Below are 18,344 nucleotides of genomic sequence, written 5' to 3'. Positions count from 1 at the left end.
CAAGAATTGTTTCTGGAAACCTAATTATTAATTAAAATTTGTAGCCAGTTTGAAGCTTTCTCTGCAATATGTTCCCACATCTGCAGTTGCACAAACAAAACTGCACTTCCCAAATCACCATATGATCTAGCACAATAAAGGAAAGTTTTCAGTGTTCCTAGAAAAGCATTTTTAAATGAACTGGAAAGTCAGTTGCGGAGTACTGGAAGTAACTCGTTGCTTTCAGTTGAATTTAAGAGACACTTGTGACTTTTCTGAGCCTCAAATTTGATTGATTCATCTATTAATCTCCAAATTATTTTCTTCTAGAGAAGTGCTCTAGCACACACTTTAGAATGAGCTTAGTTTTATATGTATGACACACTGACTTCTAGGACAAGTGCTTAGGTGTTTATAAGGTTCTAGAATTTACAGTAAAATTACATGATATGAGGCTATGCGATGTGACATGATTATTCAGTGTGGAACAATGTCCAGAGGCCACAGTTGAGACGACTGGACCAGTGTTACACTTTTTACAGATATATAGCAAAAGACTGCCCTTTCTCTCACTTGTTTCTAGTCTAAAATAGACAAGATAGTTGAAACATGTAGAATTGCAACATGGGAATGCGAAGTGACTGGCTCCACATTTTGAATCCAATCAGTTTCAGAGATTCAGTGCCTTACCAACTAGACCTCTCCTTATGTAGTTACCTTGATCACTTGATAATCAAGTCATCTTGATGTTTGAGATGAATAAATATTTGAGAGGGTAACACTAGTGATTCAATTTACTTTTTTGACTAGAAAGATCTTAATTCACTCTCCTTCCATTCATCTTCATTATTAATACTGTGTTTAGCGCAATAAACTGATTTCAGTTATAGTGACAGTGTGGTATTATTTCCAGCTACAATACTTTAGCCTGATGGCACCCAAAATATGATTGATACAGGTTCTGAGTGCAGGGAGAGATAAATTGATGAAGTTTGTGAGGCAAGGTCAAGTAACATTTTGGAGAATGTAATGTATATAAAAAGAAAAGCATTGGGATTATAATGAGTGCTTCTTTTATTAGACACACAAAAAATAATAAACATAGAATTAATAAAAAAATCCATTTCCTTCTTACTCTTTTTTGGATATCAGTATTGAGAAATATCCTTTCTTATTCAAGACATTTTGTAATATAATTGTATTCTGCCTGTAATTCAGCTGCAATGGTTTTATCTACCCACTTTATGTGGCACCATTTATTATTCTATACACCGTCCTGTACAATGCCTTAACATCAATTATTTACTTGATGAAGGTACTGCATTTTAGTAGTCTCAACACTGGAAGGTTTTCTTAATACAACAGCATAATTTAGTATAAAATCAGTAGTCTCAAACACAGCCCAGAGGAATAGAATATTTGTAACAAATTTGTATTTGAATTAAGACTCCAGACTAAATCCAGATTACACTGGATTAATTTAAATTGCTTCCTCTGTGATTCAGATCAGTGGCTGGCCATGTGTTTAGCTCCAGATGGAGGCATTGAGTGCGTGGAGACGGGAGTAAGAAGGTGCAAGAGATCAGTAATGTAGTAATGATAAAGGAGAGGACACTATTGGGTTGTTGTCTCCACATGAATGGAGATGGGTTTCGACATTTTAACAGAAAATCTCAAAAGTGATCCAGGAAAACTATTTCATCTCTTCTGAAATCTTGTAGCTCTCATGCATAGATCGATAAATTATTTGACCTTGGGAGGCAGAACTTTGCTTGAATTAAGTCATTTTCCCTTTTGTACTGCATCTCACCTGTAGATCTCCAGATAGCTAGGCCAGACCTCTTTGAAGGTATTCTTTAGATTGAGAAAGTTCATCCAATACTGTTATATCAGTGCAGGCTATATGTAGGTGGCCAGCAGCTGAACAAAATGGGAAGTATGTTACTGGGATCCATGGCTTGATAGCATTGCACTCACTCTAAAATGAGAGCCTTCATATAGGACTGTGATGACAAGACAATGTAACTCAATAATGGTTCTGGAGTGTAGATATAACAAAAGCTCGAGTCGTAAAGTTGTGCCTCTGAAGCAAGATCTTCCATGCTTCTAGCGTGCTAAACCATGGGTCGTCCAGTCTCCTGTGTGGTATCAAACACAGAGCTGGTGGAAACCTTATGAGTGTGTGTCTGCGTGCTGCGGATTCCAGCTATTTCCAGGCTGCTGAGCAGAACTAATGCTCTTGGCAGAATCCACAGTGCTCTACTTACCAGTCTTGTTTTGTTAAGAGACTGTTAGAGTAGGGCTTTTTTAAAGAAGAATGCATTGTGTTTGGATGTTTAGGTCTTGAAGAATTTATAAAATGTTTGGACCTGACAAAACAATGAAACACGATCAATATAACAAATCTATGTGCAGTTATTTATCTAGGCTATGTATTTGCATGTGTACCTTTCTCATGAACTAATACACTTTCACTTGATCTCTTTTGTGTCACTTTTATGATTATGATTACAGATATATTTGGATTGTGTCTTAACCAGCGCCCCTTCAGATGATTTAAAAGATTAACTTTTGGAAAATAGTCAATAGTAGAAAAATGAGGCGTTTTGTTTTTTCCTTCTCAGGAAAAGATCTGTCTTTAAAGTATGGGGCTTATTTTTACAACAGTAACAAGATCTGTGGCTTTACTGTGTGTCTCAGTCAACCCTGCAGTTCTGCCATTATGATTTCTTCATGTAACTGAAGGTCTCATGAGTCACTCCTTTGTTTAAAATGATAACTTGTTTGTTTAAAATGATACTACTGTAATATAGTTCTTCTAGACTACTATAATATGTATCTAATACAAATTATATCTACTGCAATAACATTATCTAGGATATGTAAGGTGCATTACATCTTCTCTACAGTCTGACCTCTAACTTCAGCTTCTCTTTGGAGAATGGTATTGCTATATTTACAGGTGAAGATCTTGTGTAATGCTAGAATTGAGTTGTCAACTTTGAAGAGATTTCTGGTTTAAAGACAAATTCTTTCTCAAGAATGAGAAGATATGCATAGCAAAGCATATTTTTGAAAATCTATTTATCACTGCTTTATAGGGAAAAAAAGTCTTGAACAAAATTATCTTGAAATACTAATATGAGAAGATGTTGTACCAAGAATAATTTACTCAATTTATAATAAGTAAAATGACTTTAAAGAGAAGTAAGAGAAGTAGATAAAGAATTGAGAAGTCCAGGTAGTCATGTTTGCCTTGAGGCTTTTTTCTGAGAACAGTAGTGAGTCAGAATGCAAATCCTGATGGCTTTGCTGATTTCTGTGGTGGCTGCTGATTACTGTAAAATTGATTCAGGAGCGCTGAAGCATCTCTGCATATGTTTAAACCTAATCTCCATAGTGTCACAGGCATTTTTCCTCTCTGTGGGTATTGTACTGAGAAAGAAAAAAAAACTGAATAACCCTAATCTTGCCATTTTTTCTTATCCAGGAGCAAAGGAAATTACTCAGTAATTTCCCAGCCTTAACCTCAAGTATGGCTGCATTTGCTTTCTTGTATGGGTTTATTTAAGGGCTTTAAGGACATTCAGGAAATATTTTACTGCGTTTGGTTCTAGGGTAGAGAAAGTGTTGTTTTATTTGAAAAAAATCTTCTGTTATTAGTATAGAAAGGTATTTTAGGGCCTTATGGTATTTTTAAATTAATTTTTGAATTTTACTTTTTTCTTTCTTTTTAAAAAAATTCCTCCATCCTGAAAATGAGTTTGAGCTTTAACTCCATGAAGTGGTGCGTTTCACAGCCTGACATCAATCTCTTGATTTTTTGGTATGTGGAAGCCCACTATATGGACTGTGTTGTATGAAGAAAACGCTTTGTTCACGTGAAACTGACTGGAAGAGAGTGAGGCAAAGCAAAGCCTGTCCAAGCATTTTCTCTAAATACAATACACTAATTAGCTTGCTCTTATGTGCACAAGGTGTGGATTCAACTATTTCTGTTGGCAAAGTCAATGGTTTTGCACTTACAGAGAAGTCTGCAAACATCCCCGCATTAGGAGTTCTAAAAAAGTGAGAAATCCCCCAATAACACATGGGATGTGTCTTCAGACCAACCTGGATGAGTGATTATACACGGAACATATGAAAAGCAAGTGCTTAAAAAAATGATTATCAGCAAGAAGGCTTATGTTGATGAAATCAGGAGGTATAAAGGACATTTGTCGCAGAAATTAGAGACAAAGTGAGAGCTGCCAGTGAAAACTGAGACTTCCAAAGAATATTTAATAGCAGCAGAAGGTCATTTACATCTATAAAACATCACCTTTATACAGTGATGATGGAATGGAACATAAGAAAAATACCTTGCTACAGACTTAAAAGTAACACATACTTCACTTTGACTTTCACTGACAGAAGACTTTGATGTTAAAAGAAGCTAATGGGAGTAAAGAAATAATCTATTTTTTCATGATTCTTAAGGAACTGTCTAATTAAAGGGCAGATGTAATAACAACTGCTTCTTGGCAGAGCTCTTAAATTAATGGTGATACATTGATCAGTAAATAGGAAATATAATATCTATTTTAAAAGGAGGATAGAATCTGGCTGCCACAGACCTTGTGTCTTAATATGAACAGTCTGTAAAGTTACAAAACAAATTTTGAAGGAAAGGAAACTTTACAGTACAGAGATAGAAAATGAGATATAATGCAACAGGAAATTACTAAGGTAAAAAGTACTGGATGAACCAATATCTTCCTATTACAAAAGGAGTAACATAAAATAGTCATGCTACTACAAAAAGTGTTCTATGAAAATGGAAGCAAACAGGAGGATTGTCAGGTGGGCAGGAAACTAAATAAGGGGAAGGTGGCAGCAAACACTGATGGAAAGAGATATAACAACCTAACATAACTAATGGAGTAAGATATTGTACCCTAATGACATTTTGATGGTGAAGCAGCTATAGGTAATGTAAGTTCAAAGCAGGCTAAGAATATAGCCGCAAATAAATTATTTTAAGGTTATGATAATCATATCTATGACAATAGACACGATGTAAAGGAAAACTTGTGCATTGGTGACTAACCAAAATATTATGCTATAAGCAGAAATTCTTCATTTGGAAGTAGCCAAGAAGTTAAAAAAAAAAGGCAGAATTTTGATCCAAAGATTATCATCTGTCATCATTTTGATGTAGATGCAGGAAAAAAACAAATGTGATCTTAGGATATGTCAGCAGAAGTATTTTACAGTACAGATGAGGAAGGACAGCAGAAAGCCTTCTCTGTTTTGGCCATCTCTGTTCAAGAAAGATGGGATGAAAGTGAGAAAGTGCAGAATAGCACTTTCTGGAATGGTTGGCGGAATGGAGAGCCAATCATTAGGTGGGTCTGGAAGAGCCTGTCTTGTGTGGTTTGGCAAAATAAACAGTGAAAGGGGTTATTGAAGGGCAAGGAAGAAAGCTTTTTAAGTTTTTGAAGTATTTATGTGTAAACCAACTATGAATATGGTGAGTTTGGGGGCTGTGAGTGTGAGGTGGCACATAAAATTCCAGAGCATCTCCCCAGCTCTGTGTTGCAGTCTTGACAGGTCCCACTGCTTGTATTTGAGTTGAGTACAATGATAAATTACACAAATCCAACCATAAAAATGCACAATTTGTTTATCTTTTGCTCTTTGTTCAGGAATAAGAAGTTCTTTATAATAGTTCTTTATAATAGTTGAATTAGTTTGAGTAGGCCTGTTTGCTATCTATGTCTAGAAGCATGTTTGCTACATATGGTACAACTGCACCTAAGCCCTGCTGCTTTCACAGGGTGACTGTGTATTCCACCTTCTAGGGGAAAGGAGACCTGAGGACATAAAGTCAAGTTAAAACAGGATGAATTTAAGGTCTCATTTTCAGTGTACATGCAGAGTGCAGAAAATAGGAGAGGCTTAGGAAAAAAATAATCTGTAAAAAGTGGATATGATGACCACCTAACTGACTGTTCTTTCTCTAGCTTCTGTGATACTGGGATAAGTAACATCACTCTTAATGATCACACAGAGTTTCTAGTAAGTTAGAACATTTTTTATTGCACCCTTTATGAGTGGTTAAAAAGGCAGCACTCAAAAAAAAAAAAAAAAAAAAAAAAGCTTCATGCCTGTTTTTATGTGCATGGGTTAGCAAAAGCCCTTTTCCAGTCTGCTAAATTCAATGAAAATGTTTCTTTATGACTTAAATGAGCCCAGGAGCAAATCAAAAATCAAAATATAGATTGAGGTCATTTGTTTTCTGGTTCAGAGGTTGACATAGAGTAGAAAAAAAAAAAAAAGAGATTCTGGGGACAAGAGCCTGGTCACATTAGCTACTACATTTGCCCTCAGTTAGTCTCTTAAAGTCAAGGAGGTTATTCTGAAAGTAAGTTTCTATGCAGTAGCTGTAGCTGAGTCTCAATGCTGTGCAAGGACTGTCTGTGTAAAAAGGAATGAGATTTCTAAATTGTTACAATTCGAAATGTCCAAATTTTACCTGTGAGTTAAATGACATTTGTGATAAAGAGGAGATTTTATATGTTGAAATGTGGACACTTTTCTGTTTAAATTGCTGAAAATATTCAGGGCCTAATAATATGCACAGATGCATGGATAATATGCAGAATATATGCACACTAGCAATGTGCAAAGAAAAAAAATGAACAAATTATATTCATATTTATTAAAAGAATGATTAAAACAGCATAGAATGACTTTTCACTGGCATACAAAAAAAATCTTATTTTGTTTATACTTTGTTTATTTTAGCATTAAAATGCTTTGGATAGTGTAATGTTCTACAGCTAGGATCAAAATTAATGATATGTTATTTAGCTATTTATTTACTGATTCCAGAATGAAACACATGTGAAAATTGAATCACATAGGCAGAAATGGAAATCACTAAATTAACAAGACTGGGATGCTTAAATATGTGTGTACAGATTTTATTGCTAGTTGACCTGTACATGTTTTTTTTAGTCAAACTGTATCTGTTTTTTTTTCTTTCAGTTTGCTCCCAGTATTCTAGAGGAGTTTTTGCCATTTTTGGACTGTACGATAAGAGATCCGTACACACCTTGACCTCATTCTGCAGCGCCTTGCACATTTCCCTCATCACACCGAGTTTCCCCACAGAGGGTGAGAGCCAGTTCGTGCTGCAGCTGCGACCATCCCTGCGGGGAGCCCTCCTGAGCTTGCTGGATCATTACGAGTGGAACCGCTTTGTCTTCCTCTATGACACAGATCGAGGTGAGTTGCAACCCAGCTTTTCTGTCTTTTTTCAGGAAAAAAAAAACAGTTTTCAGGTTTGACAAGACTTTTTCAGTCTGTGCATTTTTCTAAGGTACTGAGAGTTTGGGGAGTAAAATTTTGAAGGGACTTTGAGGTGGTCTAGCTTCTACTGTGTAACTCTGTGGCTGAAGAAAGAATTATTTTGTCTGCAAACACTAGTTATTGAATGAAGGTAATATGTAATCAACCAGCCTACACCATGCTGTACTATTAAAAAACTTATACCCAATTTTAGTGACAACAGCAAAAAAGTAGAGGGGACCATTGCATGTCCTTCGTGTGTGCACTGATACAAACACACATGAGTGAGCCCCAAGGGGTTCCCAAGCTGTGAAAACAGGTTCATTCAACACAATGTCAGCTCACTGACAACATCGAGGCTGCGACAGGGAAGAGGACCTGCTACCCAGAAGGAATCCAGCAGACATCACTGGAGGTGGGTAGCACAGCCTCTGTATCTTCTCTTTTCATCTGAAATTCTGCCACTGCAATCCATTTATAAATGTGAACATTTATAAAATATGTATTGCCTTAGACCAAAGGTCACAGCTTGGATGGGCACTCTCCATTCTCTCACCACATCACAGAGCATCTCAGAGCCTTTTAAGTGGTAGAAAAGCACCAGTATGTATCAGAGTGCCTCACCACTCACTGCTGAATGGAAAAGCAAATTTTCAATTTCTCCACTTTCTGCATTTGTTCTGCTGGCAAAGCCCCTTGTTTATGGAAGAGGATTGCGCCAACATAACTGAGCTTCTGTGAAAGAGGCAAGATTTTTATTTTCATAGCTCGCTTGCAGGGGGAAATTGAGTGGCATAGCTGTAGTCAAGTAATTATTTTACTACAGCTGTTTCAATATAGCTCCCCATGTGGACATTCTGTTCTGGAATTAACGTGGCTTTATTCAGTATAATTACTCTTCACTGGAAAAGGGGAATTATGCTGACCTAGATAAATCTTTATAATTATTTGATTATGGTTATAGAAGTTAATTTTCTCATATATACAAACCCCAATTTTAGTGATATTTAGCTTGATTTACTGCCCAAACACCTGAATTTAAATCAAAATGAATAATGCCCCAAAATTAAAGGGATTGGAATGCTCCATAATTGTAGTCTTTTTTTTTTTTTTTTTTTTTTTTTTTTAGGACAGACTGATTCTGGGAAGCATTTCTGAATGCATATAGAAAGTATTAGATACCTGAAAAGGGAAAAAAAAATCAAATTAAATTGTATTGTTACTCAAAACACACTCTTGGGGAAATAGAAAACAAACACACAATTGCAGATGTGATCCTGTAGGTTCAAAAAATTGGTCGAAGAGGTGTTAAAGATGCTGTCAATATTCAACTCATCAGTGTGACTTTGCACTAGATAGTCTATCCAAATCTGAAGTCTAGATCTTATGACTCAGTTTAATGCAGAAGAAAATAAGGTTTGATATATTGTTAAGTGTTAAGATTACTGTAATTCACTGAATTACATTGTTGAATTATTTTTTCTACCATTCTATGACAGAAGTTTTAAGTGTGGAGCTGTGATAAAAATAAGAATAAAAATAGTTGGAAACAAATTCTGCTTTTCCTTTCAGTGTTTTTATATGAATGGAAAAAAAATAAAGAGTTGATGTTAAAAGAGTTTTAAGAGAGTCTTCCTTCACACTCATGATTTTTCCCTGTTTCTCTGAGCAGCCTCATCCAATTAAACTGAAGGAAGCAAAATCTCCTTGGTCTTTTGTGTTTAATACTGGGCTTGTGAGTTTGTCTTTGCAGCTTACCCAGAACCACAAACCTGCTCCTGAGAGGGAAGGTAGGCAATAAGCACAGATCCCAGCCAGGCACAGCAGTGCTCTGGAGCAAAGGCGGCTTTTAGCAGCAATCAGTACTGAGAAAGGCAGAGCTCCTTGGCAGCAGTCAGTCTAACAGATTGCATTTAGGCAGATCTTCAACAGTGGTGGAAACACGCTGCTGTGGACAAAGTCCCTGCTGTGGCCAGATCTGCTTTCCTGCTTGTCCGTCCTGCTTCTCACTTTTGATTCTTGTAGCAACTTTGCTGCTCTCTCAGAGGGGGCAAAACATTTAATCCTGGGAGCTGAGGCTTCTGCTATGTTATTAGAGCAGATTTTTCTGCTGTGTCGCTCACATCCTGATATACCACACTTAGCTTTACATGATGGAACAGTCTTGGGGCTCACAAGCTCCAATGAGCTGATCGTTTCAGCCATTGGGTTAAATCTCTTCTGACGTTTTACCAAACTGGCAGTCTGGAAAATCACCATCTTGTGGATACTAGGAAGAATGGCTAAATGAAATAAAATGAAATGTAACTAGCAGGAAACATTGCAGGAATAAAGAACATGTTTTGTGACATTAGACCTAAGAAAAAGTTGAAGGAAAATGAAGCTCAAGACCTCACAGGGGAGGTGGATAAGTAATGAATGACATAGAAGAGAAAGCTAAAGCCTTCAAGGACCCTTTTGTTTCAATACTTTCTCCTTCCTCCTCCCCTCTTCCTCAAAAATTAAACAAAGTTTTAATTGTGACCCACTGCTTAATAGAAGTAATATTAACAGCAAAGTGCTGATAACACAGACAGGGAAAAAGCAGACTGAAGGACATTCACATAAGTCACATATGTGCAAAGTATAATAGGGAAGCCCTAAGATGAATGCCTTCTCCGGATATCCAGAGGGAAGAGAAGTCCATCAGAGGTGAAGTGCTCAGATGATATTTGATATTACCTCCAAAAGGGAGACAAATGAAAGAAGGAAATGGCCAGACCAAAGCCATATTTATTTTATATGTTATTTTATTGCAATGGAGATGCATTAAAAATAGTAGAACAAAGTTTGTAATTATAATAGCAATGAAGAAAATAGTTTTTAGCATTGGGATGCAAAAGTTGGAGCTCAAAGCCACAAAAAAAGGCTGGAGAAGTCTGTCTGGCGTGGGAGAAGCTGTTTAGAGCCTTGTGCATGCTCTAAACTTCTGCATGCCGTGATGGTTTTCAGGACCCTGTTCCTTCCTGCTAAGTCTGCAGTAGCAGCAGTTGCTCATAGGGCTGCAGTGATGATCAGGAGCTGCCAGAGCTGCCATGGGAGCAGGCAGAGAGCTGAGGAGCAGCCAGGCAGAGCAGGGCACGTGGCAGCCGGCAAGCTGCAAGTCGCTTTCGCAAAAGTTCAGCAGCCGTTTGCATCCACCCTGCTACCCAGCAAGACTTGACAATCCCTGACTGTGACTAAAGAGCTATAGCAGGAGGGGGGGAGATACCAGCTGGCCTAGCAGTTGGCTCACCAGAGGCGAGGGCTGTAAAATAGTTATAGTTCTGCTCTAGAAATTGGGCATCGTGTGCAAGTCTGTTTATGTATCTTAGTGCCTTTTTTTTTTTCCTCTGCTCCTTTTAATTGTATATACTTAAAGCAAATCATTCATGGCTGCAGGTGAGGAAAACCAGATCACTGATCACAAGATAAATGTAAGTTTCACAGACTTTTGGGAAGTGTTTTTGTAAAAACTCCTTTAAAATTGCGTACATTTTATTTTATAACAATCTAAACCTGGCAGAAGAGATACATACATCCTGATGGCTTGTCTGAGTTTGTTCAACACTGCTTATTGGTAACAGAATGCAATTTTTTGTCTTTGAGGACTGTGGAGGTTAATTGAGATCTCAGATGTCTGGAGAAAGTGAAGAAAGTGATGAAAAATGTATAGCCTGACTCTTGTCTTGAAGGAGATATTGCATTTTTTTTTAATAATTAGTTTATCAGACTGAACTATTTTGCTCCTTTGACAGAGTAGTTGATCTGGAAACAGGAGTGGGAATAGGTAGGTTATATCCACTCTTATTATGTCTTGTGGTATAACCTTATGCCTGGTATTCTCCCATAAAAATTAGAAAATAAAGATGCAACCTGGTGCTTGGAAAGTTAGAAACCAAAGCTGCCAAACTGGTATCAGTGACTGATTTTAAAACTAATAAAACGTGTCAGGTGAGATACAAGAGATTTTTGCAATAATCTTTTCTCTGATCTATTCAACTTTAGTATTAAGGTGGATAATGGAGAATTCCTTTTGGTAGGTGCACCGTTTGGGTGATGTAACTAGAGCGAGGCAGGACAAGCTTAGCGTTCAAAGTCACCTTGCTGAGTATTTAGATCAAGAATGTGAAATGTGATAAAGATGATGCAAAGTGTAGACTTAGGAAGGAAGAAGAGAGGTACAGCACTAAGTGCAGAATAACCAGCAAGGCATTAGTATCATGGAGACTGTTTCAGGAGTTGCTATGAGCCAAAGTTTTAATGTAAGAGTTCTATGCTGTTCCAAGAAAGTAAATGTTATTTTGAGATTTAGGAAAACTGATATTGCATTGTGAGAAATGAAACCTGGATATTGCTCTCGAGCAACTGGTGCTGGAGAGCTTCAGCTGAAGTGCTGCGTCATATGTCGAGAATCACACTTCAAGGGAAAATTTCTGCTGAGAAGGGGTAATGGAGTCATGTGTTTAAGGCACACAGAGAATATGAGATGGGTAGCACTGTGTCCCACCAATTTTTCTTTGTCACATCATTATCATTCACAGCTAGGTCAAAGTCCTTCAGCATGAATATGTCACTGGAAGTCAGAATGGTACTGTGGTCATTGGCTACCACATACAGATATTACATACATAAATTTCAAGATTCTGAAGGAGAGGAGCAATATGAGAATAAATAAATAAAAAGCGTAGAGAATTGAGGTTGTTTATTCTAGGACAGAAGATCTCTTGAGCTGCAGAGAAAAACTCTCTTTTGTACCCACTGTGATTAAGGAAAGAATTATAATTATTTTTCAGGAACACTATTTAAGGTAGTTACTAGGAAAAAAATGTTTGTAAAATGTTAGATAAGCACCAGAATAAGCTGTTGAGGAGATTGTGGGAATTCTTGCCACTGAAGGTTTTAAAGAAATGGTTAGAAAATATCTGCAATGGTGAACTGCTTTGATACATCCTGCCTCAGATAATCTTTTAGGATTAATATTTGTGTAATTTTCATGATTTCTGTGGGAAAAAAAGGGAGAATTGCTTCTTTACAATATTTGGGGCAGAGAAAAGACATCTTAATTTGTTATGTAGTGATATTCAGTAATATATCATTGCTATTCAATAATATGTATCTAGCCTTTGTAAAACATTTAGTATGTTCTATTATTCAAAAATCAGATTAAAACATCCTAAGTGGAATAGTGAAAAAACACCACGAAATCAAACTGAAAGACTGTCGTTAGAATATGGCATTCAAACAACAAATTGAGTTATTGTTAGCTGGGCATTTGGGAACTCCATGAACTGGTCTTACATCAGTCTTGATATTTTTACTGCAGTTCTGAACAAGCTTGTAGATATCTTAATAAGGAAAATCAGAATTAATGGCACAGCAAATTGGAAAGTTTGTATCCAATATTTAGCTCCAGCCAAAGAGCTGGGTATACTCAAGGCAGTACCCAGTTGGGATTACACCCTGCATATTTATATCTGCATAAAAATACTGGAACAAAGCTCTTACTAATGAAAAAGACCAAGTGTTACTAGTAAGTAGCAAATTTAAGACAAAAATGTAAAACAGTACTGCCAAAAAGAGATATTGCCACTAAGTGCTGTTTACTTACTAATTCTGTTCTACATAACACTGTTAACACACTCTTTCTAGCACTTTTGTTTCAACTTCTAGGATGTCACACAGGGTTTCAGACAAGTCTGAGAAATAACAATAATGCACTTCTTCATAAGGAGTAGATTAGGGCTGTGATAATGCTCAATTCCAGTAGTCCACTTAGTCTCGTGCCCTTTCTGTCAAGGTTGTTTGACTTCTGCTTCTCCTCTGTTTCTGGACATTTTGCCAGAAGTTCATGACAATGTCCACTTCCCCGAAATAAAAAATTTACCTACAATATGCATGTATTTACCACACTTTTGTGAACCAAAGATTAGAGCCCTCATATTACAGAATATCACAACAATGTATTCCAGAAAACAACAACAAAATCCAAAACCTGTTCTGACAGTGGTTGTTAGACTACTCAGACATCTGTTCTGCATGTGCTGTAGCATGTGCTTTTACAATCGTTAGGATCTAGATCAGTAGCATCTCAGCTGTAGCCTATTTCCAAGCGGTTCAACCAAATTATGTCACTGGTCAAGCCAGTTTGGAGAGTTCAATGTTCCTAATTACATCCCGGTGACTGTAAAACACTTATGCTTCATGTGATCAGAAAAAAAATCCTCACCAGACTTGATTTAAAAAAAAAAAAAAAACACTCTGGAGTAACTTCTGCAAGAGCAGTGGTTCATATAATATATTTTGAGATTCGGGTACTTATTGTGTTCCTTGCTCACTAAGCCATGTTGTAATTTTGTGCAGGCCAGACTAAATTGATACACAGAATGTTGAGAGAGAGTAGTTTATCAAATATCAGTCAGTATAGCAGTCTACAGTAAGCTTGACAGCTCCCTTAATATGATCTACTGATAGGTATGCTCAGAAATAGTGAATTCCTTATGTCTTGAATGTCATAGAACAATGTGCTTCATCCATTGCTAAACAGTTTGCAGAGGATTTTGTGTTAGTTCATTAATAATTAGATTAGCAACATGCCAGCTTGTCCTTATCTTCTTAGCAGTTGATTAAAGCTTGGAAATACAGGTAGAAAATGTGCATTTAAAACTAAAAACTGACTTTCAGCATAGAATGCTTAAGGTTTGAAGGGACCTCCAGAGGTCATCTAGTCCAACTCCCCTGAACACGCAGGGTCACCTAGAGCATGTGGCACTGCCATCCAAGTGGGTTTGGAAGATCTCCAGAGAACCTCTGGAGATCTCCACAACCTCTCTTGACAGCCTGTTCCAGTGCTCTGTCACCCTCAGTGTTAAGAAATTTTTCCTTAAGTTCCTGTGGAACTTTTGGTGTTTCAGTTTGTGGCCATTACCTCTCATTCTGTTGGTGACCACCAGTGAAGAGAGGCCAGCACCATCCTCCTCACTGCCTCCCTTGAGGTACTTATAGACACTGATTAGATCCCCTCTCATTCTTCTCTTCTCCAGGCTGAACAGGTCCAGCTCTCTCAGTCTTTCCTCATAGGGTAGATGTTCCAGGCCCCTGATCATCCTTGTAGCCCTGTGCTGGACTCTCTCCAGCAGCTCCACATCCCTCTTGTACTGTGGAGCCCAGAACTGGACACAATACTCCAGATGTGGCCTCACCAGGGCTGAGTAGAGGGGCAGGATCACCTCCCTCCACCTGCTGGAGACGCCCTTCTTAATGCACCCCAGGATCCCATTGGCCTTCTTGGCCACGAGGGCACACTGCTGCCTCATGGGCAACTTGTTGTTCACCATGACGCCCAGGTACTCCTCTGCAGAGCTGCTCTCCAGAAGGTCAGTCCCCAGCCTCTATGGTGTCTGGGGTTATTCCTCCCCAGGTGCAGGACCTTGCACTTGGCCTTGTTGAATTTCATGAGGTTTTTCACCGCCCAGTTGTCCAGTCTGTCCAGGTCCCTCTGGAAGGCAGCGCAGCCCTCTGGGGTATCGGCTACTCCTCCCGTTTGGCATCATCAGCAAACTTGCTGAGGGAGCACTCTGTGCCCTCATCCAGGTCATTGATGAATAAATTGAACAGGACTGGACTGAGGACTGACCCCTGGGGGACACCGCTAGCTACAGGCCTCCAACTAGACTCTGTGACATCTACAATGATATTGTGGCTCTCCCTTTTGCACTTGTCTCATCACTAAAAAGAAGCAGTAATGATAAAACATTGTAGCCATCTAGTAAGGAGCTCAGAATTCTCTACATTTGAAAATCTTCCAAGGCCTTTCAAGCTGCCTCATTAAATTAAATGACTCTTCTTATTGTTTATTAAAGCTCTTGAATATTAGGTAAAGACACGGACAAAGGGAAAATATAGGTACAGGAATCAAAAGCTGGTTGTCATGAAGTATAGATGTGTCCCTTGACTGTCTGTCAGAAGATGTCTGTAAAACTAATCTACACCTGAACCTCTATGGGTTCTGTGATTATCTAGCTAAACATAAAGAATATGCAGTACAGCGTAATACACAGATTAGATAGAAATATATCAATTAGAAAATATTTAATAAAATGTTACCCATTATATTGCTGATCTCAAGAATTTTCTTTCCTTCATTCTGTGTCAGTGGGAGCCCTTGAAAAGGCAAGAGAGTCACAGTGTAATTTTAAATTTACCACAAGTAAAGAAAGCAACTTCCTCCTGAGTAATGATTTCTTGTGGTGTGTTTCGGAAGCATTAGCCTATTTGTTAAATTCTCTTTTCAACTGCATTCATCTCAGTAATACACACATGTAACTGATGAGTGTGGCTGTTGCTTCCACAGGGTATTCCAACCTCCTCATTTATAGAAGTAACATTTCTACTTCCAATGACCAGCTCTAATAATTTCAGAGCAATTGCATTTATGGAGCCTGGCAAAAATGGTTAATTTGTTGTTACCTGAACATGTAACATGTTTGATTAAATAGAAGCATGTTTCTTCTTTGCTGATTTTCACACAAAAATGCTGTATTTAGTGAAAACAGAACAGCGTGCTCGCTAATTTTGAGTAGCTGTTTCCACATATTTCAAGGCTTTTCCACAAGGAACTTACACTGCAGTAAGATCAGAAGTGACTTTATAGTGCAGTAGTTTTTCTAAAATAACTCCTGTACTGCAACTTTTACTCTGGGTTCTTTACACGTAAATTGCTTGTATGACTAAGGAGGAGTGACTCTGGGCACATTTCACATTAGTATTTTTAATCATTTGCACCATTTAGACAGTCATAGTAGAAGCTCTGCATACTATGTGTGTAGAGTCTTTATGCTATAAAAATTATAGCATTTATTATTTAATACCAAATAATTTATATACCAACTTCATTTTTTATACCAATATCACTTATACTCACCTTTTCAGTAGATTAAATAAATTCCTTCCAACAAAAGAAGTTTAGGTGAAAATTTGTTTTGTGATTATTGATTATTTGCTTTTTTAATCTTTAGGATAGACTGTTCTTTGTTATATAGATGTATATCTGTGGTATCACAATGGACAAAAAGTTAAAAAAAAGCGAGAAAACTCTCTCCAGTGAAGGTACCATGGCAGACTTAGACCAGCGTAACTAAGAGCATCTTTTCTGAGTCGGAGCCTAGCCTATGTTATCACTAAGCATTGGTCCACAATAAAACTACAGACAAGTTGATAGACACAAAGCCCAGCAGACCTCCAAAGAAGGCCTTGAAAAGAGTCAGACGAGGAAGCCAGCCACACATCCAAATGCTTATGCTTTAGAAATTTATTTCAGTGTGGACATCTGAGTCCCGCAGCTGCTGTACGTAGCCTTTTATATGGCCACAGGTGTTGGCTTCATGCTGGAGCAGAGAGTGGCAGCAAACAAAGGAGAGTATAGTAGAGGCTGCCAGAACAGACATTGTGCCAATTTAATACTGAATGTAAAACAAATACTTGTGCCAATTTGTTTCTAAATGCATTTTTAGTCAGAAAAAAATAGCTTGTCTTTTGAGAGCATTATCTGTGTGTGGATGAATGTTCCAAGTTGTAATACAGTATAAAGCGGGCTTTTAAAAAAATAAACAGAAGTAAACAAAACATATAAGACTTACAAATATCAAAACCTACTACTCTGGTGTTTATGCTTTTTTTGCTTAGAAACATTTCAAAATGTATGAGACTAATTTAATTCTTCATGGTCTCACCTTGATGTATTTTTGAGACGAATTTATCCCGACATAGTAACAATGGCTTCTTTTGAACTGCAGCAGGAACTGAAGTTAATTTATTTTTTTCCAAAATATAATGAATTAAATCTGAATGTTTATATTAGAGGAATTCTAAAGCTAGAAATTTTTAATTGAACTGATTGAAGTGTTGTGTATCATCCACTCAGTAATCAATAATTGTGAGACATAACATTTCCTGCTTTTATCAATATGTACTGCAGTCTATACAGCATTTGTAGATTTAAGATGAAAGCTGTCACCTGTAAATAGAAGTGTATTTTAGGCGTTTCATTAATTAGATTTGAATTCTATTTACATATATATTTATATATGTAATAATTTGTCTTTGGTCTCTTCCAAAAGGAGAGGTTGAAGTGTGGAGATCCTTTTGAAATGATTCATTACTTATCACCGTATTGCAGATGCTATTTCTGTTTCTCTACAGGGAATTTCCTATACTAATATTTACCAGTAGTAGCATTAACAACTGCTTCTGCTACCAAAATTGAAGTGAATGTTTGAGGTGCTTAGCATTTTGCAATTGAAAAGAGAGTTACCAAAGGGTCCTTTAGTTGTAAAGATTCAAAATCCTTCTTTTGTAGCACAATCTTGGTGAGTTTTAATATTAATGCACACCTGGCCATTGCAGGAAGATTTCCTGTGGGCAGATGACATGCATACATTTTCTTTCAGTTTGACTTGGACTGTGAACAGCAAGCAGAACATTCATTCAAACCTCACTTAAAAAAACACTAAATCACTAAAAGATTCACCAAATCATTAAAGTGTCACCAAAGAGAAAAGCTGTAAATGCAGAATGGAGGTTCCTAATATGGATTCCTGGAACATTTCCTGTTCAATATGCACCTTCACAGATCCATTTGATAATTCAGTTTGTTGAAAGATTATTATATGGATAAATCCCTATAATAAATCCCAGTTTTAGCAGATTGCTATCACTTCAAAAGGTATTCTCACTTTTCTTTTAAATGTCTCTGCACCAACTCTGCAGCTTGTGCCCATGTATGTGACAGGTTTCTGTACTTCAGCTGCTCACTTTTTTTTTTTTGTCTAACATTTTTGTGTGTTGCTATTTTTGGAAATGAATATCCAAATTGTCAAAATTCAAATATTTTCTGGGACATATGAATTTAGGGAAATATTCTAATGCAAGGAGAGAGTTTTAAATCTAAAATTAATTTTAACTTTAAAATTATTTTTAATATAAATTTAAATTTCTAAATTTACACAAAATTT

At 37.2% G+C, this 18,344-nt stretch overlaps 1 protein-coding gene across 13 annotated transcripts in view; it reads left to right on the top strand.

Moving 5' to 3' along the window:
• GRIA4 (glutamate ionotropic receptor AMPA type subunit 4) overlaps positions 1–18,344 on the top strand; it is a 228,480-nt gene that overhangs the window by 63,425 nt on the left and 146,711 nt on the right. For all 13 annotated transcript variants that reach the window (XR_015913235.1, XR_015913236.1, XM_088522320.1 and 10 more), the window contains exon 3: positions 7,012–7,251. Coding sequence is in view for 11 of the 13 variants with exons in the window: in XM_088522320.1 (XP_088378446.1) it covers positions 7,012–7,251 (240 nt within the window). In the remaining 2 variants the exon portion in view is untranslated. The remainder of the gene's footprint in view (positions 1–7,011; positions 7,252–18,344) is intronic.

This window comes from Tinamus guttatus, unplaced genomic scaffold (assembly GCF_059628265.1).
Source record: "Tinamus guttatus ecotype Peru unplaced genomic scaffold, ASM5962826v1 Tinamus_guttatus_pri_ptg000150l, whole genome shotgun sequence".
Lineage (NCBI taxonomy): Eukaryota > Metazoa > Chordata > Aves > Tinamiformes > Tinamidae > Tinamus > Tinamus guttatus.
Note: the sequence above shows the minus strand (reverse complement) of the source record. Positions and strands in the feature narration are given on the sequence as shown.